The sequence below is a fragment of the Hippoglossus hippoglossus genome, chromosome 4 (genome assembly GCF_009819705.1).
Source record: "Hippoglossus hippoglossus isolate fHipHip1 chromosome 4, fHipHip1.pri, whole genome shotgun sequence".
NCBI lineage: Eukaryota > Metazoa > Chordata > Actinopteri > Pleuronectiformes > Pleuronectidae > Hippoglossus > Hippoglossus hippoglossus.
Genome location: NC_047154.1, coordinates 5,021,222 through 5,045,808, shown reverse-complemented (window position 1 = coordinate 5,045,808; position 24,587 = coordinate 5,021,222). Strand labels below are relative to the sequence as shown.

At 40.6% G+C, this 24,587-nt stretch overlaps 2 protein-coding genes and 2 non-coding genes across 6 annotated transcripts in view; 3 read left to right on the top strand and 1 right to left on the bottom strand.

Moving 5' to 3' along the window:
• The first annotated feature begins 55 nt into the window (after nucleotides 1-55).
• trnap-cgg lies at nucleotides 56-127 on the top strand. Its single transcript has one exon. It is a non-coding gene; the product is annotated as a tRNA-Pro (tRNA).
• Nucleotides 128-770: 643 nt separating this feature from the next.
• trnap-ugg lies at nucleotides 771-842 on the top strand. Its single transcript has one exon. It is a non-coding gene; the product is annotated as a tRNA-Pro (tRNA).
• A 353-nt stretch (nucleotides 843-1,195) lies between these two features.
• im:7152348 (uncharacterized protein LOC559250 homolog) lies at nucleotides 1,196-3,420 on the top strand. Of its 2 annotated transcripts, none has more exons than XM_034582892.1 (4): nucleotides 1,196-1,298; nucleotides 1,899-2,374; nucleotides 2,789-2,893; nucleotides 2,988-3,420. In XM_034582892.1, the coding sequence occupies exons 2-4, from the start codon at nucleotides 2,028-2,030 to the stop codon at nucleotides 3,031-3,033; spliced, it is 498 nt and encodes a 165-aa protein (XP_034438783.1). In that variant the 5' UTR covers nucleotides 1,196-1,298; nucleotides 1,899-2,027; the 3' UTR covers nucleotides 3,034-3,420. The 2 variants fall into 2 exon arrangements, with proteins under 2 accessions (XP_034438783.1, XP_034438784.1); XM_034582893.1 differs by having other exon boundaries at nucleotides 1,206-1,298; nucleotides 1,992-2,374.
• Nucleotides 3,421-5,603: 2,183 nt separating this feature from the next.
• Nucleotides 5,604-24,587, bottom strand: part of rab6ba (RAB6B, member RAS oncogene family a) — a 50,384-nt gene continuing 31,400 nt past the window's right edge. Inside the window, exons 4-8 of one of the 2 annotated variants that reach the window (XM_034582890.1) lie at nucleotides 24,126-24,252; nucleotides 22,796-22,907; nucleotides 17,157-17,250; nucleotides 14,980-15,046; nucleotides 5,604-8,315 (exon numbers count right to left, since the gene is read on the bottom strand). In XM_034582890.1, coding sequence (XP_034438781.1) covers nucleotides 8,251-8,315; nucleotides 14,980-15,046; nucleotides 17,157-17,250; nucleotides 22,796-22,907; nucleotides 24,126-24,252 — 465 coding nt within the window. In that variant the 3' untranslated portion in view covers nucleotides 5,604-8,250. The remainder of the gene's footprint in view (nucleotides 8,316-14,979; nucleotides 15,047-17,156; nucleotides 17,251-22,795; nucleotides 22,908-24,125; nucleotides 24,253-24,587) is intronic. The other variant, XM_034582891.1, reaches the window with a different exon arrangement.

Genomic DNA, 24,587 nt, shown 5'->3' with positions numbered 1-24,587 from the left:
TTAGGCCGTCATACTGACTATTTATAAGTCGTTGTGTTGGCTGAATTGCACACGTGGCTCGTTGGTCTAGGGGTATGATTCTCGCTTCGGGTGCGAGAGGTCCCGGGTTCAAATCCCGGACGAGCCCATTATTTTTGAACTTTCAGTGAATGAATGGCGCCAGTTTCCGGTTCGAGCTGGAGCTGTGATGTCAAACTCCCTCTTCCGCTGCTGATTTTCTTATTATGTGTGCACATATACTGCCATAAATGTCGCCCCGCTACTCCTCCCGCAGTTTTTGTCGCACATTCACAAAAAATATATCAAAACGTGCGGCTCGGTCTGGAATGGTTGTGCCCTGTCTATTCTAAGACTTTCGCCAAACGGTTTGCTCGTAAATTGCGAAAAACAGCGGCATTTTTCTTATGGGAATCAATGGGAGCCTTCACCAAAGGCATTAGAGACAGTGCACGTTACAAATGTGTAGGGAGGACTTTTCTAGTTTACTTGCTGCACTCGTTGTTTCTTGTGTTTTCAATGTAGCTTCCCGTCGACGTGTTGACGTGTTCCACACCGTATAAACCGGATATAATGCTTTACTGTGATTCTGTAGGTTAGCATCAGCTAACAGCAGCTGCAGTCATACACACGAGCTAGTTATCTGTCTCTGGAACCCAGAAGATACTCAGAGTGGAGTCATCCACCAGACAAAGAAACCAGGAGCAGAACTACGGACGAAGTAATACACACATGACTACCTTCATATCATTAATAGGACATGGCACCAGCATGGCTCGTTGGTCTAGGGGTATGATTCTCGCTTTGGGTGCGAGAGGTCCCGGGTTCAAATCCCGGACGAGCCCTCCCTTTTCTTGTTGAACTTAATCGTCCATTATTTAGACCTATTGACATGTAGAAGACACGTTTTAGTATAATAATATAATAATGATACTAAAAATGCTCTTTATTTGGTTTACATTTTTTGAATAAGGAGAGTTCACTGGATGCATCATCACTGTTTGTCTTCATCCTCCCTTCGTCCCCCCACCTGCCAGCCACCACACACTGAACAAAGAGAGAGAGGCTGCCTCCACAGCTGTTGTGTCATGGGGGTTTGGGGCATCACACACACAATCACACACACACACACACACACACACACAGCCACACAGCCACACACACGCTCTGTTCCGCCCCCAAAACACACTCAGACCCTCCCAGCAGGCGACAGATGAGCCGGTTCCCTCTGCCTTCACCACAGTGAACAGCTCAGTGTGAAGGAGAGGTCTCTAACTCTGTCTGAGGACCAAGTCTAAACTGTAAGTACACTTCTATTCATAAAAACTATCCAAGCTTCTATCCTCATGTGTGTTAATGAGAATTCTGGTTTGTCTTCTATTCAACTGTATTCAAAATATACAACCTTGTGTGATAATAATGGATGATGGTCAACTCTGGGGACCCATGTATTCATTTTTAGGTTTTGGGACTTTTCAGTTCAGTTTTGTCTATACTAAAAATGTCACCTCATTATTAATTCTAAATAAATATATATATACATGTTTCTGCAATCAACCTCGTTGCAATACAACAATAAACTCAGTTTCTTCATGTGCTATAGATTTACAGTGTTGTGTGAGCAATTGTTCTATTTTCTACCTATTTATGTTCATTTTTACTATTTATAAAAGGCTGAACTGTGGGAAACGCAACAACATTTGGTCTTCTGGTGTAGAGCTCTTGAATGACAGTAAAATACTTTTGAAGTTGTATTCTTCTATTGTTAGTTCCGATTAAAAAAAGGAAAAATGAAATACATTAAAAGAAAAGTCTGTTTCAAATGTTACTGGTGTGAAAGTACTTGATCCAACAGCACATTTATACATGATTATAATTTCAAACACATTGTAATTTAACAGTGGGAAGAAACTTGTGAATCATCATCATCATCATCATCACAGTGTGTTTCCAAACACTGGAAGTCTCATCAGGATTTTTTAATTTGTATTCAGCCTCTTCACCTTCTGGTCCACCACTGCAGCTCGACCATGGTTCTGTGCGAGGACGGTGAGTGCAGCGTGTGCCTCTCGCCGTACTCGAGGGCAGACAGGGTCCCCCGGGTGCTCCACTGCAGACACACCTTCTGCGAGCTGTGCCTGGAGACGATGTCACAGACCAGGAGCGCCCTGCTGACGGTGCCCTGCCCTCTGTGTCGCCGGGTGACCTGCATAGGCCGCGGCCTCAGCCTGCAGGAAGCTCTGTGGGTCAACAGCAGGCTGTGGGAGCAGATAGAGGAGGTGGAGGAGGAAGTGGAGGAGGAAGAGGACGGGCTGAAACAGGAAGCTGAGGGGGAGCGGATCGAGGCCAAACAAGAACCCTCGTTACAAGCAGAATGGTGGGTATGACTGTAAACACACACACACACACAGGTTTGCTGATATCATTGGTTCTGTTTCCCTCTTGTTATTTTGTTACTTCTCTCTTGTTACTATTTTGCACATGAGCAGAGACAACAAACAGAAAATGTGTGACCTTTGACCCCCCACCCCCCCATTGTTTCCTATTACTTTCTTATTATTAGCTTCACTGTAGAGAGAAGAGTAATGGGACCGTGTTGTAACCATATATCTTTAAAATCAGTGTTGAATTTGAAGAATTTTCAACCTGATTTCAAAAAGAAAACAGTTCCACTCATACCGAGTCATTCACACATCCACGTGAATCAGTGCATTTGTCCACAAAGCTTCTCATTAGCACCTCAGCTCGGCAGTGCCACATCCATCCTGACACACAAACTCTTACTTTCCAGCGTTTCCTCGAGCGCCACGAGAGCAAAGCTGAAATTACCGGCATTCCTCAGAAAGTTCAGTTTGATGAAGCAGCACAGAGAGAGGATCGTACCCGGCAGCAACGTGTAAGTAACAACTTTGTGGTAAATGGCTGCGATGGCCAAGGAACTGTCTACAACTGTGGGCTGATGTATTTCTGTTTCTCTTTTTTTTTTGAAGGGAAATGAAATCCTGGCGCAGACTTTCAACTGAAGAGACACTTTAAAGAAGAAGAGCTGGACCGAGAGTGACCCGACATGTTCTCACGATATCAGACGCCTCCTGAAGACCGGACTCTGCCTCGTCAGTGGAAGGAAAGTTGTGGCCATGAGGAACAGGATCCATTTGTGTTCCTGTCAACACGTTGTTTTGTCCTCAGCCAAAGGCGCCCCTGTCTCCGCATTATTTATTCTAGGCTTGATTCTCCCAGCTGGTGCTGTGGGATTTGGTTCAGCTGTCCCAGAGGGGCTGACACCCCGAGACCCCTGAGACCCCGTCCCAGCAGATGGTCTCCTGAGGACGTTCCCTTTTACATCCGAGCATAACTTATCATTTTCTTTTATTTATGATAGCAAGTAGCAAAAGTATTTAATAAAACTATTTTTTGAAAGAACACTTTTTATCAGCGTCCTTATTTACTAATTAATGCAGATGGTCCCACGTGTCTCTGGGAGATGATTTAAAAGAATCATGAGCTCAAAGCAGAGACGCGAAACTTTTCCACTTTGCACTGTACATCATTTATGACACATTACCAATTGAAATGACTCAAAATAAGTGACGCCAGTGGGAGATTGGCGAATAGAATAATGTGACGATTCCTTTTGCAGGGACCGATACACAACAGAAAACGTGTCACAAAAGAATCAGTGAAGCATGAAAGTGGATTATAATCTGCATTCATCGGGCATCTGGCAGGTTTTCCACGTTTGGAGATGTTAGAAAACTGGATCACTTTCATGCCTTTAATTGCTTGTGGCACCATATGTGAAAAAGAGGGTTTGTCGCCATGTGTGTGGAGCAGATTAAAATCTCAGTGTAAGGTCAGTGTTAAGTCTCATTGTGTCGAGCGTCTCAGTCATATTAAGGTCATTGTTATTTGGCTGTGGCAGGAGAGAGAAGTCCGTTAGCTGTCAGGCTGGTTTGGCAGAGAACTAGTTTCAACAGGCGGTTTTAACTGTCAGATACACAGCGTCTTACTTTGCCTTTCAGTGCCGTCTGTGTACTCCCCTGTTTTAGCACAGTGACTGAGCATGGAGCTGAGTCCAGCCTCTAAATGATCTGGCACCATCAGCAGCAGCGGCAGCGTTTGGCAGCAGCTGCCGTCTGGACGACAGCAGAGAGCAGACAAACAAAAACAGGGCTGGGGAATCAGGATGTCACAGGACCAGTTTCAGTTTCGCAATGTTTTTACTGACTCCTCATGTTGTCGTGGTGGTGTTGATCTCTGGGATCTGGGCGGAACAGAACAGGAAACAACCCCCGGTTCAGGTCGGCGTTGGTAGAGGACGTGTTTAGATCATTAAAGCAAGTACAAGTAGAACATCTAAAATACTCTACAACAAATACGATGACACATACTCTAAAAGGACAGTATTACTGAGCAGACTGTCGTGCTCTATTGTTTTGATGGAGACTTCAGAAAATCCTGCTGCCATTAAATATGCCTGCAGTGGTGGAATATTACTAAGTACATTTACTCAAGTAATTCACTTTAAGTAAAACTTTGAGGTACATGTACTTGATCGAGTATTCTTATATGATGCTACTTGATTCTAGAGTTAAACAAATAGAGGGTTTCCCTTAGAAATGAAGTGGAGGAGAAGAATCCAGTAGCATCAAATATAATACTCACTCAAGTACATTATTCCAGGATTGTACATCAAGTATATTTCTTGAATAACTGTACTTAGTTACATTCCCCCACTGCAGGCTGCTCATGGTGACTAATGAGGCAGTTTTTAGACTGAGACACAAACATATTTAATGTCAGCATCAAAACAATGGTGCAACAGTTTGCTCAGCACTGCCCATTACAACAAGCAGTACATTCCTTTTAGAGTTGGTGTAATACTCTGACTGAGTGTCTGGAGGAAAACATAAATACTTCTGTCACTCTGACGTCTGTACACCAGACGAAAACCAGAATGTTTTGAGCACGACCAGTTTCCAGGTTACAAGTAGAGACTCCAGTTCCCATATGTCCAAATCTTGTATAAAAATAATACTTCAAAGATTTCAGTATTATTCTTACTTTGTGTCTATTCCTCAATGAATGGGTGTAGTGTTAAATTCTACTATTGATTAGCAATTATAACTCATATTCACAAATCACAATTTGTCTAAATTAGTCTCAATTAATCGGCTTAACAAGGTGTGACATCCTCTGCTCTTAACCCTCAACAAGAGTGAGGACAAACTGCCCAAAAAATCATTTTAGCAGGGTAGAAAGAAACCCCCCCCCTGAAACTCCCGGGAACCGCAAGTGAGGGATCTGTCCCAGGACGGGCAGAAGTGCAATAGATGTCACTCCTACATGTGTGGGTTAATCCAGGGTTGCTCAATACAGCAGGTAACTGTCATCAACAGAAACTTGGTGCGTCAAACTAGAAGCCATGCATGCTACAACATGTATAAATACATGTTCAGTACCTGTTTGACACAATTATTGTGTCATTGTTAGTAACCAACATATACATCAGACTGCATATTACTTTAATTCATGACAATTAATTACTCGTAATTGTACTCGAGGGGTAGGAGATAGTTAGAAGAAAAAAAAGCCTGGTGCAGGACTTTGGTAATCAGACATCTTTATTAATCGTTTGGAAGAGTCATGCTAGTTCTCTGTACAGTGAGTGGAGAGTCGTCTCTGGACTGTGACAGAACATACACACCCTCAGGGAATGGCCATGGTCTCCATCCTCAAATGCAGCCCCCCCCCCCCCCCTCCCTCCCTCCCTCCCACACAACACGCAGAGACTCGTGTTGCATCACTTGGTCCATTTTGAAAGGGAATGTTAAAATGGGCCTTCAGGAAACAAGCTGTACTCTCGTGTTGAAGCATACATACAAACGTCTACAGCTACGGATCAATCAATTTGTCCACATTGAAAATAAATACCCATGGAGTGGTTTCTGAGAGAGTGCTCCCCTCACAAGGCTGTGTGGTCACTCATCAGAGCCGTACATTCCTGGTGCAATAAAATAAATAGGCAGCAACACAAAGGGTTCACACATTATTAGACTTTTTTCATGTTGAGAGATTGAAACTGGAAATGAAGCTCAGTGAAGAAGACTTTCTCTGTGTCTCATTCATTCACAGTTCTCTTTCACTCTCCCGGCCTCTTCTCATGGGCTGACTGGTGTTTACGGTAATCCAATCAGATATAGCCATGACCTCGATCAGCCAATCAGGTCGTTGCTGTCAAACTTTTAATCTGCTCCCTCTGTCATTCTAGTGATTCGGAATCACCTCTAGTCTCCATATCGTCATCACATCTCATCTCATTAACCGTCACCAGTGTCTAGAACCTGGGGGGTGGGCTCCCTATAGTATGCAACCACGCCCCCTTTCAACCTTGATGACATCACAAGGGGCCAAATAGACTAATTTATATCACATCACTTTCATTTCTTAATGTGCACGGCAATACATTTTGTTCATTCTTCAAATGAAGTCTCTCCTGATTGAAATGCAACCTTTGATCCTTCCCAACCTCACCCAGCAGTGTGTTCCAGTCATGGTCTGCTGTGAAATCCCAGCCTCTTTTTATTATTATCATTAATATTTGGCTCATTATGAGGGTTAGAGAAAAAACAGTGCTCCCCTTTTATGAACATGTGTGAACAATTCACAACTGATTTACTCTACTCTAACACACAGCACCTCAAATGTTCTGGAGATAAAGACTTTTTTTTTCACTCTAATTCTAAAACATGTTGTGAAAAAGTGCAGTAAGATCTCACTTCAAAGACGAGTCAAAGTAGTGTTCTCAACGCCGGCCGACTTCACCACCAGTACGTTACGATACCAGGCTCTGGTAATAATCAAAAAAGAAGACAACAACATTGCATAATGCCAACAAGGGATCAGTAGTCAGTTACAACTCAAGCAGCAAAGAAATCGTCATCTCAGTGGGGGACATCAAGTGACAGTTTCTATGACAATCAGTCAGGTCTTTTAAATTAAGTGACTGTACATTTACAAACTTCAAATGAACCTGAATGATCTACATGTGCAAATTAGTCTTTTTTTTTGACAGGAATATAACTGGTTTACAATGTTAAAGGTCTGATCCCAGAACCTGATTTAAGTCTACAGATCAGCACGCAGAGGACTTTCTGTTCCTCCGTGACACAAGGCGGCGCCTCGGATTCTCCGCCGCTCAGCGACACGTGCACACGATCATCATCACTACCACCAAGATATCACACGACTGCTGTGAGTGGGGGAGTCTATGACGTCCTGCAAACAAACGGTGACCTATGTACACGGTGCCGCAATGTGACGACTTGGCAGTGGCCCTCTATATATATCTGCATTCTAACGTTGCCTATACAGAATGCACGTTTACACACACACACGCACACACGACAAAAAATATTTTCAGAAGTCAAGTATACAAATCCAAACAAAAAGACTTGGACTATCAGAGTGCATTAAGTCACTGGTGTAATGTTACATATTCAAACCTGTTTACATTGGTAGACAGTACCTATGCTCAAAAACTAGGCATGCATTAGATACTCAAGATGTCAGTGTTCGTTTTGGCCAAGTAACGCATCGTTACCTATGGATCACACTGAGGTTACGGGTGCTGTGATTGGTCCACCAAACTGCAAGGCTGGCCTGAGCCGCAAGATTCAAAATGGTTACGTTTAGGTAAAGCGCCTTCACATGGTCAAGTGTCGGCATTCAGTCAAGAGGGTTAAGGGTAACGGTTTGGTGTTTGTGAAGAGGACCTCCATCTTTGCCTATAACAACAGTGACATCCAGAAGAATACATCTACAACCACCTGATCTTTCCGGCTCCTTAATTCAGAGCTGTGTTTGTTTGTATCTTTAAAAAAAAAGAACTTTTCCAGAGAGATTTCCCTGAATATACAAAAATAGAAAAAAAGAAAGTGGGGAAACTTGCATTTCTACTTAAAAAAAATTGTATACACACAAAATGCAACTTCTTCTTTTCCACAAGTCTCTTTTTTTCACTATTTTTGTTTTGCAAGTTGAAAGACTGTTTTGGCAGTTTCATCAACAAAGTAGGTGACGCTACTTTAGAATCTAATTCACATATTGCTAGTTCAAACTCAGGACAAATTGTCGGGTGAGGACGCCAGATTCTCAACGTGCAAAGTCAACTGCAGGTTAACCAATAGGAAGCAACATAACAAAGCATGTGGTGTAGATGATGTTGTCTTTTTCCAGGGGAGATTCGGAGGATTAACAGGAGCAGCCTCCTTCAGTCGTCTGCGGCTCCTGCGATTTGTCCAGTTTGATTTCGATCACTGGAGAACATTAAGGAAGCTTTGGAAACATTTGGAATTGATCAGTCACATTCACCTGAATTCATCAGTTTGTATATAACAACAACAAAAACAACAGTGGTGGGTTCATGTCTGATTACCTCCACTAAAGAGGTTAATTTTTCACCGATGTCCATTTGTTTTGTTGGCTGATTTATATGTTTGTTTGTAAGGAAGATTACACAAAAACTACTGTACGGATTTTCATGGAACTTGGTTAAAAGGATGTGGTATCCGTAAGGGAAGAACCCATTCAATTTTGATGCAGATCCAGATCAAGGAGCAAATCCAGGACTTCTTTTCACTTTAAAAATCAGGCACATTTAGACCAGCAGCCCAACACTGGCGATGCCAGATCATTTAGAGGTTGGACCCTGACTCTTGAACCACATACTAAAAAACGCCCAAAGAAAACTCGAACAAGGTCGGCCTGAAACTTGGCGGAGAACTGTGACGGCCGAGCTGAAAGAGATGGGCAGGAGCCCAACATGTAGCCCAGAACAGGCCTGGAGACAGATCGTTGATGCCGTATGCGCCTAAAGGGAAATAAATCATATTTAGAGGACTGATATCTGTGAGTGTGTACAATTTAGTGCAGATTGCTTGAATTTCAGGGGACTGTTGGGCCTTGGTGAAGGTATGAGCTCTACTGAGTGATTTCTTGTTCTCAAAGACAAAATATTTGAATGCAAGGATCGTAATACAACTTTACTAACACTAGATGGTGCTACATCCTATCTCAATATATTTTGCAGATCAGACGTCAGCGATTCTAACATCCAAAAGATTTAAAATGTGAGTCGACAAGAAAATACTGTATAAATCACCAGAGAGATGCAATTAAAAGCATTACTCCTAATATATTTATTTCTAACCAGTGTATTCCAGCGGATTTTGGACATGGTGGCAGTAGTTGTTGCTGGAACTAAATATCCTAAAATCCTCCTCTGACAACATGTCCAAATTATTCAGCTCAACAGGGAATCCACTCCTCTATTGTTGGTGTTGTAATAAACTGAGAATGGATGCTGGCTGCAGTCTCTGGCACTGCTGTGCATGTCTAAGAAGAGGGCATAGAAGAACTGTGGCCTACATATTGTATGCTAAGTTAGTCTGGAAACAGCCCCACTGTGGCTTTCAAACACTCGTCTTACAATGGGACGCTGGCTGGTGCTAACTGTTACATGCAGCAGTTAATGTGTGTGTGTGTGTAAGCATATGTGTTTTCCCATTTTATACAATAATAATACTATAATAACTTTATTTGTAAGCATGTCATCATGTCATGGTTTCATATGGAGGAGCGTCACATGTACAGTACTTGATGTTCCCGTTTGGATCGTTTCCCATCTGGGATGTGGAGGCTTTATCTCAGCAGCCGACATTACCAAACCAAATGAGGAGCTGCCGCCCTGAATATTTTACTCCTCTGATACCTGCATGTGTGTGTGTGTGTCTCCTGAACAATGAATAGACTCATTATCAGTAGAGGTATTTTGAAAGAAAGCCACATTTGTTTCATGTTATAGGGTCATACCAACATGGATTTATAAAGCATGTAATAGCTGTTTAAACAATAGCTCCGTGGATTAAAGCTGCACAAAGCATTGTCCTGTCAATTATCGTTATTCTTCAAAGTAAAGCACAGGAACAGAAATATGCCTGAACACAGGCGGCATGAGGACATTTCTGAGTGAGTCTAATGGGACTCAGTTTGGGGAAAACCGCACTGTTCTCTGTTGAAGCCACTGTATATTTTATGACTTGTAGTGAAAACATGCTGACTCGTCAAGTGTAGCTTTAACTGCTCCACCACAACACAACAGATCGACAATCACAGTGTCAATCTCACTTTAGACGACATAAACAAAACCATATAGGTTTGCATGGAAAAGATCTAGATTGAATCAGCATGGCAAACAAATTAAAGATGAATTTAAAACCTAATTCAATAAAACCATCATGGAGCGGTGCCTTTTCTAGTGTGATTTGTTTTACTTTCTGTCTCTCTCTTATTAACATGACTGAAGCCAGCACATGATCTGGCTCAAACACCCTCTTCCCTCTCTCCGGCTGCAGAGCTGCAGTGGTGATAATGTACAGTGACCAAGCTGAAAATTGTTCTCCGATAGAGGGCAGAGGACTCTCCCATTGGCCCTGACACCCACCACAAATCAATGAGACCCGTCCATCTCTAATTAAACTTGCCAATTAAAAAACACAGAACAAAGTGTTCATCATGAATGGTGTTCAAATATATTTTTAAATTCACAAACCTAGCACTTATTCTCTGAAGGAAACACAGGGTACTTGTGCTGTCAAATATTCTTGTTTTATAAGTGTTCCCTTTTTAAAACTCTGTTGGTTATGTGTTGAATTTCCTCAACTTTTATAAACGTTGTGTCTTCAAATAATTTTCTATCACAGTGTGTGAATAAATACTGAATATAAATAAGCATGTAAATATATCTAGTGCATGCTTATTCAAACTTTAGGTTAAAGGTTCAGTGTGTAGAATTTAGTGGCATCTAGTGGTGAAGTTGCATGTTGCAGCTGAATACCCCTCACCTCACCCTCCCCTTCCACACATCAAAGAGAACCTGTAGACTTCAGTTATCATAAAAACTCAAAAGGTATTTAGTTTGTCCAGTCTGGGCTACTGTAAATAAAATATGGCGGGCCAAGCAGAGAGGACCCGCTCCTAATGTAAATATTAATTATTTAAATATAAAGGGCCCATTCTAGGGTAAAGAAAATAACAATTTGTACAATTGAAACACACTAGTGAAAACATCACTAGGATTATTTTATATTCAATTTGTGCCAATAGATCCCTTTCACCTAAATCTTACACACTGGACCTTTAAGAGGAGGAGACCTGAGAATAAGGAACAATGAACACTGAGTGCAGTGATAGTAATGATGGTTACATTAAAGGCAAAATTTCCTCGGCAGTGCCTTTGCCAAATATTAATAGGCATCCTGCATATGATGATAAACTTACTCGGCCATATAACATGGACGTGTGTATCCTGGACTAAACCTATTTATCCCTTCTCCCAGTGAGATCAATACTGTTCACAGTTCAATAACGACAGAGGAGTTTCTCCATTAGGGGACAGTGTCGGCAGAGGCACTGAGCTGCTGAGGAATCATCACCTGCCATCCACCACCTCACACCGTTCACTCCCACCTCCATTTCACCTCGTTAGGATAAGTAAAAAAGGAAAGATGAGCGATAAAGGTAACTGGCTCAACGTGAGTGACGCATAAAAACCAGGAAATGTGGCTCAACAATAAAAGAATTGCAAGGTTCATGTAAACAGCTCAGAGGGATGTGAGGTGACTGAGTTTATTATTGAGGCCGTACAAAGGATGGACAAGTCGCAGGGTGATGAGTAACGTATAAACGTTAACTTCACCACACCGAGCTCAGCATGTGATTTATGTTGAAGGTAGAGCAGTTAAATGCTGCAGTGTTAATCAGGAAGCCCTGTGAGGCGGCGTCACGTTGCAGGAGAAGTGACAGTGCTGTAAGCACACGGTTAAACTCGAACGCAATTTCATAATTTACCCACAGTTACCATAGAGATGGCACCGTGCTTTGTGTATTGAGGATATGAAGGACCGCTGCTGTCAGAGGAGAAACAGTTAACATTAAATGCTGCTGATTTATTGCATCTACCAAACACAAGAGAATTATTCATAGACTGTTTGAGTTGCAGCAGGCAACATGTCTAAGACTAGAATAATGTTGTATTAGACAGTTGCAATAATATTAGATAAAGCTCAATGTGATGTTGAAAGGAGAGGATGATGTTAAAGGTGAGGGACACTGACAACAGAACCTCCTCCACTCTGTCTGTTAGTGACACGTCTTGATATCTCTGTAATGGGCTTTATTTCTGCTGCCGGTTCATACTTTGTAAATGGAAACGTCAACCAAGATCTGAAGATATAAAACAGGTGTTCATATAAAAACTTGGACAGTTTTTGCAGGTTTTGGTTGCTGTAATCAGTCCTCTTTATCCTGGACGCACAGTTTGTCAATTTCTGCCACAAGGGATCTCTCAATCAAACAAACACTGAGTTTGGTGACATTGTGATAAAGCATATGAATCGTCTGCACCACCATTGCTCTTACTTCAGTCCTTTCTTTCATTGCTCATTATTCATTATTCTCAGAGGCTCAATTCTCTTTAAATGGACCAAAGTCTGGTGAAAACTCTGAATAAAACAGCAAAGACAAGTACATTTTGACTGTTCTGGCAGACAATCACAATGCTGACTTATGTGGAAAGGGTATATGACGCCAATGACAGGGGAAAAATAGAGAAGGACCAATACCGGTCTCCTTGCTTGAAACCTCTGGGACAATGTAAGTATTCATCGAAACAAAACATATAACATAAGTCTCGTCATTGTTAGACAGAGTAATGAGGAAAAGTTACATATTATACCTCTAAGCTTTCTCTTCCTAATGTGAATTCAATGTAAGTAAAATATCTAGTCCCTGTTCTGTGCATGGAACAATTCTACTTTAGCTCATTACACAGACAAAACCAGTGGATTAAAGTCCTTCTGTGTGTATTTCTCCAGCACTGCTCAACTCAAAAACACTGCCCATGGAAATACATACAGAGAGTGTCACACTAAAAAGATCCATTTCCATTTCTTTTGCTTGATTTGACTAACTCAAGCTTCAGGTGAGCTTTAACACAACGAAGACTGTGTTCGAGAGGGGCCTGTTAGAACAGGAGGGCCAGCAAGTATTGTTAAAAGGCAGTCTTTATAAAAAACTAAAAAACAAACCAATCCATTAATGAGACTGCATCATTTGAACTAATGGTTGCCAGCTTGTATAACTTTAAGGCATCGTATCTGATTGGCTGCAATGATTTTTTGGGCCGGTATCAAAGACGAAAACGGCAGTGATAGAGTGGAGTCGTAAATATTTCTTGGTTGAGTCACTCAGCAGTGAAGTGAGGTGATAAACATGATCAGTGGTTATGCTTTTATCTTGGTTGGTCATTGAAAGAGTCTTAAATCAACAAAATTGTTTTAAATGCACAGTTTACAGACAATGACTGAGAGGAGAATATAGGCTTTTGTTGCATTTCCAATTTACTATGTTACTGTTTATACCAGGAACATTTCTTATCTAAGTCTTTACCAGTCTGAGAATAGAATGCAGGCTGATTGTGACCCACATCGAATATATTATCAGATGTAGAAATCAACAGAGGAGCGTGAGGAGTCCAGACAGCCTGACGACTCTGTAGTTACTGATGGAAATTACAGATTAAATCTGCCTCAGCCGCTGCGCTCCTTTGACATCACATTTAAACACATGCATTTCTGCATTGTGAATGACTCCATAGAGAGCAGATTCACGCCTTAGATGCAACAATAAATAAATACTGCACTTTGTGGTGACCCATTGGACTTTGAAAGGTATCTAAGCTGCTCTCTACGACTACATTTACATGGACAGAAATATTCAGAATATTGACCTTATTCTGATTAGGACATTATTTTGACTAGTGCAGTGGCTGATCTAAACCTGCATGTTGGCAATGGGCTGTTTGATTGGCCTGGGTAGATGCTGGTTGCAGCTTTCACTCTGAAACTGTAAATGTGACCTGCAGTTATTAAGCTACAGCAAGAACAGACCTGCTGCAGGACTCAGTCCACAGAGCCCTGATGCTGCACCACCGCTGCTGCACAAAGAGCTCTTCACCTGTTTATTCAAAGTTCAGTGAAGCTCGACTCAGAACCCCACTTCCTGTTCCCGACTACAGAGCGCTGGTCGCCCTTTTATTCTACATTTGTTGTTATTCAACATATTGCTTGCCCAAATCGCACCAAACTCAAAACTGAACTTCCTTAAGCCCTTAACACGACACATGGCGGGTGAGAAGTCAATAAGAGAAACGATTCTCGAGACAGGCCACAGACAGACAGAGATTTCTGGAATTAGCAGATATCTTATGATTTACTCCTTATTTCCGAGTATGACCTTGTTAGGTAATCAGAAGAACCTGTTTACAAGGTGGTGTCTTCAGACTACTCTCTTATTTGGGTTTACTTTGGAATTTTGCTGTCCAAGTAAATGTAGTTAGTAACTGTGTGATATTTGAATTATTCTGCAGTACTGAACGCTACTTCCTAAAAGAGTAATTAGGATTTTGTTTTGTATAAGTGAAAAAGTGCTGCAGCCCCGGACACATTCTCCACAGGGGGAGCAGTGACAGCAGCAGCAGGTACGAGGTGCCAGTGAGGAGAGTTCTACCAGCTGACTGATGCTGAGACTCCTGTCACTGGTTACAATGAGCCAATGTGCCTACACACCACAGATAACTGCAGCCACCTACTGTCTGACTAACCCCCCCCCACCCTCCACTCGTCAAGCTGAAAAACTGATTGTGGCATTGTCACACTGAAAAACTTAATTGGACAGGTAGGTGACACATATTTAAATCGGTGTCACTATACGGAGTTCAGCGCTGGAAATGTCTAATTGAGAAGCTGACAGTGAATGATGTTATTGTGTCAGGATGGAAATAAAGTTTCCACGGAGTTTAGAAGATTTGCATATCATTTTCATGATTGCATTTTCATGATATGCAAACTGGTCAAAGGATACTGCCTTCTTTGCTCGTCTCCTGCATACTTTCCATCCCAGGAAGAGCAGCTGCCACGCGACGAAACAGCTGCAGACAAAGAAACACAAGGACACTTCATTAATTTAAATCAGGAAAACACAAGATGAACACTTACTTTGTCTTAGTTGTCTAATAACCAGCCAACCAGTTACTGCTGAACATGTATACATTTGTAAACAAGTCAGTATAGTACAGTGCATGGCATGGTGGTTTGATATACTCCTATGCAGTCACTTCTTACTATTCATTTTATTGGGATATCAATTATGTGGTTGTCAACGTCATTGTTAAGACATAATGCAGCAGTAAGATTATACTGATTTAAAAAGTCTGTACTGCATTACCACACTATAATAATGTGACTTAAACAAAAATAAATATCTTCATTACTATGACTGTATATCAGACCAGAGCAAGTGTCAAGTCACTGCTGTTCATTTTTGCACGGTCACACAAGCTGCAACTCCAATTCCAGCTTCAACAACAGAAACATGATGTCTGAAAATGAAAATGATGATTTCGGGAACAAGCCTCTCAGCAGATGAGTCAGTGAGACATATATAGACCATTCAAATCAGACATTCTCATTATGTCCTTGCTCTGTTCCACATTATTACACAAACCACTTGTAACTAAAGATGTCTCTAGGACTGACAATGCACATTTTAAACCAAACTATGGCTTAAGAAAACATGTAACTTAAAATTCAGTTTTTATGAATAAATAGATACAAACATAATAGTAAAAAATATTTGAATACATTTGAATAAACCAAAATAAGTAAATTTGTCTAAAATTTTATGTAAGACATAACAAAAATTACCATTCCATGATGTTGCAGGATATCTTTTAGTAGCGATGTAGTCTAATTATCTAAATGATCATTGAGTTGGAGTCTTAAAGCTCGAATTTGCTGATAGAGTATCTCAGTGGGCAGAGATGACAAAAACAGCAGCCATTGGTCGCAGGACTGTGTCCTTTGTTTTGGATGTTTCACACTCGCAGCACCATGTTTGTCTCCGTCCTGAACAAAGGTGGAGAATAGCCTCCTCTGTCTCTGCCGTGATGGGGTGAGAAGGAGAGACGACTGCCAGCAACGCCATTCACTGACAGACACAATACAGTTCGCCTTCGTCGCAGTGTACTTTCTATTAACTGAACAGACAGACGTTGTTTTTAACAACAAACATCTGTTAAGAGACAAAGCAGTGTAGCTGAACCAACCCCCACTTCGCTCTAATCATTACTGTGACTGAATTATTACAGGCACAGCTCAGTCTTGGTGATGTGCTGGTTGTGTCAGCAGGAAGCAGTAATGAGGACAATGCTGCACTCCCTGTTTTATTTCCCTGCACATTTAATAGTTATATTTAATATGAAAAACAAGAGGCACTTAAAGGTTTCCTGTGGAGTTTTGACCGCTCGGAGTGATGTGGAGCAACGTTCCCATGAGAGACTGTTTGTATCTCCAACACACACATTCACACGAGAACTTAGATAAGGTACATATCACTGCTGCCAGCTTCATGCTGCACGGCTAATCCACAGCTGGTGGTGGTAATGTGCCAAAACCATAAGCACTGATTCAACCTCTTTGCTTAAGTAAAAGTATTTGAGTACAGGCTCTGAAATGTACTAAAAGTAAAAAGTTTCCCTCTAGAGGCCATTTCTACCAGCTGTACCTGTGCAAAGCAAACTGAGACTCATTTAAATTAAACCACTCTTACATCAAATAAAACATAAAACAATAAACTAAACACAGGTGTTAAAGCCATTGACGTGGTCAGCGATGTTGGCTGATTTGTTACTCCTCGTCACGGACATATGCCCTGCACCTCTTCCCTACGGTTGAGTCTTCCTCTCGTCTGTTTCATCTTGTTACATCTTTTTACTCGCTGTCATGTTTGTTGTGCATGATATGCCCCAATATGTATATACAACAAAGAATCGTCTTTTCTGTCCATTTGGATTGAAATCCGTCTTGATTTTGGGAAGGTGGTGCTCGATGATAAAAAATAAATAAAACGGACAAGTCCCCTCAAATGCACTAAAATGAAAGTTACAAGCTTGTTTAAAAAAAATAAGTAGTAGAAATATAGGGAGTAAAAGTAAGTACCTGTAATTCTTTATTAGGCACCAAGCCTCTGAACTCACTCACCTGTTTGACGTTGTAACCCGTCTTGGCGCTCGTCTCTATGAACATGACGCTCAGCTCTTTAGCCCTCTGTTCACCTTCCTCAATTGTGATTTGCCTGTGAATAGAGGAGAGTCATCATTAAGTCACAGCATATTAATGTATTAGAGGTAATAATAAATACAATAACACTGTTTACTATATGAGGGCACAAAACAGAGGCTTATTTCCTCATATTAATATTCAACAAAGACGACCAGATGCTACACAGGACTCGCACTATTTGTAGCTAAAGCTCCTGGTATTCTAGTCTTTAGTGTGAACACACCAGAGCTAATTAGCTAATGAATGAGAGTGATTAATTACATTGTCCTGCGAGAAATTAATAACAGCCAATTTGCATTACATTTTAATGAAAGTGAGTGTTTGTTTGGCTCTGGCTGTGAAACGGAGACTGCGTCAGGTGTCCAATAATACAAGTCCTGCTGACTCCAGAGCCCACAGAGCCGGCAGGTTCATTAAGACCACAGACTCAAATCAACCCGCCACTGTTGTTCTGGAGAAAACATGACGTAACCGCTCTTGTCTTAGTTTCTTTCAACACAAAAGGAATCTCAGCTCTATACTAATGCAAAAATATCACTTCTTTACACATTAACTTTGACTAGTTACACATGCTGCTTCAATGCAAACACAGAAACATTGTATTTAGATCGTCCTCCTCGTCTTAAATAACTCGCCCTTTGTATCAAAGCAAAGAAGAAAGAAACCCAGTTTTTCTGAGACAGGAGGAGAAGTTTGTTTTGTGAGAAGAGAAAACACTGCACAGGAGATGTATTTACATAATAACACCACATGACAGACTTCCACCAGTGCCTCTGTGGCTATTTCTGGATGCAATGCGTCTGTGTCCCAACATAAAACAACACCGAGGCTTATTCATCGTCAGACAGGCAGTTGGTGAGAAAATTGCCTAATGAGTGTGCAATATGTGGCATCCTAGCAACATTCATGCTCGCTAGCAAAACATTTGTAGTTTCAGAGAAGCCCAAATATGCCTGCTTTTTTCATCTTGATCCATGAATTATTCCTGAGGTCATCTGTGAAAAAACACATCATCTCACAATGTTAAAGAAAGTGTAATGCTGCTAACAGACAAATGACCAACCGCAGATAGAAATATAACCTTGCAGAGGTAATGAAGAAGCATTGCAGAGTTGACAGACTTTTTTTCCCTGCTGCCCACTCTACTAAAACAACCTTGACTACTATTTTTTCAAATCCACAAGCTGTTCATCAAAGGTGTATTAAATTATGTCTTATTATATTTTATAACAACAATACATAAAATGACTAAATGTAATGTGAATGGTGTCGCTCTTCATGACGAGTCGACAGATTTAGGACCTGAATATTTCAGAAGGGAACCGTCGGCTCCCATTCACTTTGCATCTGTGAGAACGAGGAATGGATTCAAACATTTGCTTCCTGTGGCAAAGGCAAATTGGCAGCGTGGCCTCGCATGGAGTTCAACTCTCAAGAACTTTGAATGGCGATATATACGCATTCACCTATGGGTGACCCTTATGGTAAATGGACTGTATTTATATCGTGCTTTTCCAGTCTTATTGACCACTCAGAATCACATTCACACACATGTTCATACAGCACTTCTATATGCAGCGCTTCATCTATCACACCATTCATACACTGTGGGCACATTCATCAGGGGCAGTTTTGGTATATAGTATCTTGCCCAAGGACACATGCAGACTGGAGGAGCAATCGAACCACTGACCTTCTGGTTAGTGGACAAACCCCTCCCATTTTATTTATCACCTGACTCTGCAGTTCCCCTCAGCTCCATGGAGCATTTTAGCATCTCTCAGCTTATTGTTTTGGTTTTGCAGCCTGCAAACTGACTGTTCTGGTTCACTCTCACTGCTCGGAGGACAATCTTCTCCAGAGGCAGCAGGCAGCATTAAAAAAACCTGTGCACGACTGACCCAGCACCAAACAGCTGACAGACACAGTTAGCAAGTAGCTGGTGATTATTGTGCAGCTTAAGAGCTGGAAATGTCCCTCAGTAATTATTGTAGACTAAAAAAAAAAAAAAAAGCTAAGAAGAAAGTGAGTATTGGACTAACATTTGCCAGGTGACTGAAAACTAGGATGAAAACCAGAGCAAACAGTGAGCTCATATTCATTCTCTCTCACAGAAGCGTCTGGCCTCCCTCCCTTTCACACAGATCTCCATGTGTCCTGAAACCAGTCGAGCCAATCAAAACCATTTATCCAAACTGATACAATGACTGACAGAGGAGAGCCGCTGAAACATTTTCGCTTACAACCAAGAGGTGGCTGCTGATTTCAGAGACGTCTGTTGAATCTGATACTGTGACAGTGTCAAACAAACGTGTCTGTATATTTTCTCTAAAAGAACAAACAACTGCAGGTGAAGGTCTTCCAGACATTTTTCTGTAGCTCTGTGCTTCGTCACATGCTTCTTAGCCCTGAGTGCTTGTGTAGGTCAATCTAATTGCCTCCAGAGGTATTTTGGTCTGGAACCTTTGATAACGGCCCTTTGAAAATCGAAAATGATCGGAGAGGTTACAGAGCCATTCACAAATGCGCCCTGGTCCGGTGATGTCATCCTATCTAAACACGCAATTTCAAATAAGCATTAATGTTGCTCTGGGTCTGCAGGGTGTGTAAATATGCAAACTGCCTGCATATGTCAGTGTTGTGATTACAAATTTTTGCGCTGCCCCCAGGTGGCCAAAAATCCCTTTATGCAGGTTTAACAAAAGCCTCATCAGAGCAGTATTTATTACATGAGTACTGTATTATTATTTGCGTATAACAAAGAAATAAAGAAAAGACAAAGTAAGTAATAAATCAACTGACTGAACAAGTACATTTTCCAGACTCCATTAGGTTGATGCTGGGTTGCTATGATGCACACCAGATTTCCCTGATGCACGTCTCAGAAGAACCTGAACTGTGCATATTTTATTTCCCATAAGCATGGAGCATTGTGAAAAGCTGCACCACACATGACGGAACAAACTATCAAATACAAAGGAAACCCTGATCTCATAAGACTCCTCAAGAGCAACTGCAAAGTAATGAAATACACGTGAATATTAACCTCATAAGGTAAAATGTTGGGTGATGGTTTCACACAGGAATTTCACCCCCCCTATCCATGTCAGATACTTGACTTCGCACACTCATGTTCTAAGTCATTTAATGCGTCATTGTTTCGTCTTTTTATCTTTTATGTTTTATTGCTTTAATTGTATTTATTTTCTTTTATTTAATGTGATCTTCTTTTATTGTTCCTATTCTTTTTTGGTAATTACTGGTTGTAAATGATGCTGTTTTCGTCTTGCTTTTATTTATTGTTTTTGTCTGTGTGAATGCATCTTGGCTATGACCCCGTGTCTGCTTTGTCTGTCAAAGGACTTTGTAAACCCTGTTTTTAAAGATGATGAAAATTAAGTTATCATTGTTATTATTATTATTTTTATCATTATTATTGACTATTACTCAGACGTCACCAACAATAACCTCACATTGAACCACTACTAAACATTTCCTCCTCTACAAATCCATTTCTTACAAGTCCATGTGGTTCTTTCTTTGGAATAGACAGTTTCCTTGCACATAACAATAATGTTGTAATGTTAGTGTTTAATCATTGATGAAACCTAAACTTAAGTACAACTTAAGGAGATGCTCCAAATTCCTCATTTTAACAGAAGCAACAGGTTGATCTTCTCATATTCACCATCCAAAAATACAAGTAGCCTAAAATTATGACTTTATTCCTGTAATCTCAGATTTTCTTCCCCTTTAAATTTCCAGAATACTCTTGTACCTTCACATACAACACACATGCATGGACTTATTCTCTTCCCTTTGGTGAGTATTTCTATTCAGTGTGAGAGGACACAAAACAGAACCAACGGTCTAACTTTCATCACCTCCTGTGAGACATTCCCTGTCCGGTCTGTCCACATCTGCATGAGGGTGTCACTATGATTAACTTCCATTTCTTTAAAATAAATGGAAAAAAAAAGGTCGAAAAAATTATTTATGAAATTCAGAATTATTGCTCACGATAATGCAGCAGGAAAATGGAGCACTGCAAAGCTGTGAGGAACTGTCATTTAAAAAGCAGTAAAATGCCTATTTAATTTGTCTGCACTGATTTGAACAGCAGTAAGACTGATTTACTTTTTGTAAGAAGCAGTTTAGGAGATGATGCTGAGCTTAATGCAGGAATTTGCTTCTTCATCATAGAACATTCACTGGGCTTTAACTTCCAGTTCCTTATTAAGACCCAACTAAATGGCAGTAAAAATAAATTAACCATAAATTGAAGGGGAAAGGTTCAATCATTTTCATAACTTTTTCAGATGGTGCCCCTGACTGTAGCCATAATTAACATTAGCACACCACTCTGTTCTGTAGTATATTAACAATTATACTAATGTAAAATATATTTTTAAAATACTTACTTTCAGGCTTTTGTAAGCATTCAGTATATTGTTTAGTTTCCATTGTGTATCTGCATATCTTTGCATGACCATGTCCAGTTTGTACTGTATATACTGTATATGATCTGTCTGTTGTCTGAAACTGGAGCTTTGGTCTTCTGTCTGCTGCTGGGGCAGCTTTGAATTTTATTCTGACAGTTCCAGTGAGATGCACCCCGGAAACTGCCATCACCAGCAGTTTGCCTGTTTTCCCTTCACTCAGTCACATGTTGGATCTTTGTGTATTCCAATGTGAATTTCTTCGGTATAGCTTCTACATGTTAACAATGCAGACAAGTTATGCTTGCCCAAAGATGTGTGTATAATTTATGCATGGTTACAGAAATATTATGAGCAAATAACATTTTGAGAATGTATGAAAAGGAAGTTTTTTGATTCTACACTGAAGGGAACTTCTTCATTAACTTAAGAGACAATACTCCAGGGTGTCGGAGGAAAAATGAAACATAGATGTACATAGAGTAGGAACAGCATGCATCTGTACACAGTCTGCATAATTCATGCATTTTGGCAGCAGGAGACAAGATATTTTATGGTTTGATTCTGCCTTAAATTTTACACTGTTCTTCCACGACTGCGTATTCATCATATACATTTCTTAGACCTTTTGAGATTTACTTAACACTGTCTCATCAGTAGCTTGTCACAATCCTCCTTAAAAAAAAAACTGAATTACTGAATAATTTCCTCAAGTTGCTGCATATTTCACCATAATCACCAGAATACTGCTTAACAAAAGTAGTTATGCTAAAGAGTATATCCACCATCATAATATATGGCTCATACCTATCTTGAAACTTGATTAAGGTGGTATTCATAATAAAAATATGGTTATTTATCAAGGAGTTATAGCTGTCAGAAGACAATTAGTTTTGAAATGAGAGAAGCTTCGGCTCCTTAACAAACCGCCATCTCTGCAGGGACAAGCTGTGCAGACGGTCTAATGTTTTTATCATGCTTGGTGTTGTTTGCTGCTACAGACATTTTGCACATCATGGTTGCCATGGTGTCAAGACATCAAATTAAATGCTGACTAAAAGACAAAAAATTATGTAATTACTGAGGAAACAGGATCAGGAGTAAACAGTAACCACACACCTCTTATCTGCCAGATCTGTTTTGTTGCCGACCAGCATAATGATGACATCACTTCCTCTCTCTGTCCTGACATCGTCGATCCATTTTGACGTCTGCTGGAATGAGTTAACATCTGTTGAGAAAGGCAAGAAACAAAACAGAGTCACATTAAAGACATTCAATACTGAAAGGAAAAACATTGACATTTCATATGGATTTTTAATCAGTGCTTGGTGTTTTTAAATCAGCTGCAGAGAAATAATGTGAAATCCACTGACAGATATAAAATCAATTGAACTCATTACATACATGATACAAAAAATGAATGCAAGATGAAGATACAGCAGAAAAATCTCCGCACATGTCATGATCTTAAGGTAATAACTCATGGACAGATGGGACTGTGTGAAGCAGGCAGTACTGCCATTACACAATCAATCCACACACTGCAGCTCTGAAGCAGGTTGAAGTTCTTAATAAACCCTATGACCTTGTCATGCTCATTGCGGCTTCACTGGCATGAAGACTAAGGGTTGTATCCATTTCTTAGACTGGTCATTTGTAGAGACAGACCCCACGTTTTAAGGTGAAAAGAGAAATGGTTGTGGTGGATGGTAACCCATGCTGTTTTTCTTTAACTTTGAAATAAAATCAATCTCCTGTGAGCAGACATATTACAATAAGTGTCTTAGTCTTTGCTTTTTATTATCTATTGCATAGAAGTAACTGACACATTTTTGAAATGGGTTATTTTTGTCATTTATACAGATGATTGCTACATGATTTATTCAGGATGGACAAAAACCTGTTTTATGTGGAAAGAGGGCAATGAACAGAGTCATTCAATTTCAGACCACAAGCAAACTACAGCAAAAAAAGGCCGAAATAGGTGAGAAGTAAGTTGAGCAATGACCCTTCAAATGCCCTTGATCCAAAGTGGTTCTTCCTCTCGGTGGACGGAGAGAAGAATTTAGAATAGGATTTAAACTACCACAATTTTGTTATCTATATTCCCCTTCAGTCATGGTTACTGTTTCTAAGGATAATTTGGTAGGGTGGGAGGTTAATGTAATGTATCTCATCTCATTGCTCAGTGGATGTAATCTGGGAAACATTAAAATGATATTTGATATTTGTGAAATCACAGCACAGATCTCTTTTCTCAGGGGACTCCATCTGTCACTCTGTTTCAAAATTGTTATCTGTGAAGTTTTAGTTTTTCCCCAAAGAATAATTCCAGTGAGCGAGAGATTAGCTCTGCCCACCCATGTTGGCAGTAAAATATAATATGAAACAATTTAAAGGTATAACAGAGTGTGTAGATTGAGCGGACTTCTTGAGGGACACTGACTTGTGATGTCGTAGACCACCACAGCCACAGTGGAGTCCCGTATATAACTGGGAATGAGGCTCCTGAAGCGCTCTTGTCCTGCTGTGTCCCAGAGCTGCAACCTCACCTGGGGTTCAGAGAGAGAAAGCTGAGGAGGCTGAGATTATTCAGATAGTCAGAGAGCCTGGGAACAGTCGGCTCCCTCCACACAGACATAAAAAGACTTACACAGCACATATACTCAGAACAATATATATACACATGCATTATTCATACAAATGTGGACACCTCATGGTGACCGATTCAAGGTCGCACTGCTGTAGGAAAAGATTCTTCAAGATAAACAGACAGGTGTGACCATGTTCATCTACATGTCTGAGGCTATAAAGATGTCATGCTGATGTCATCAGTACTGCTGGGTACAGTTTGAATGCAAACACTGTATTACTGTGGACATGGACAATGCTACAGTATGTGCTTGAG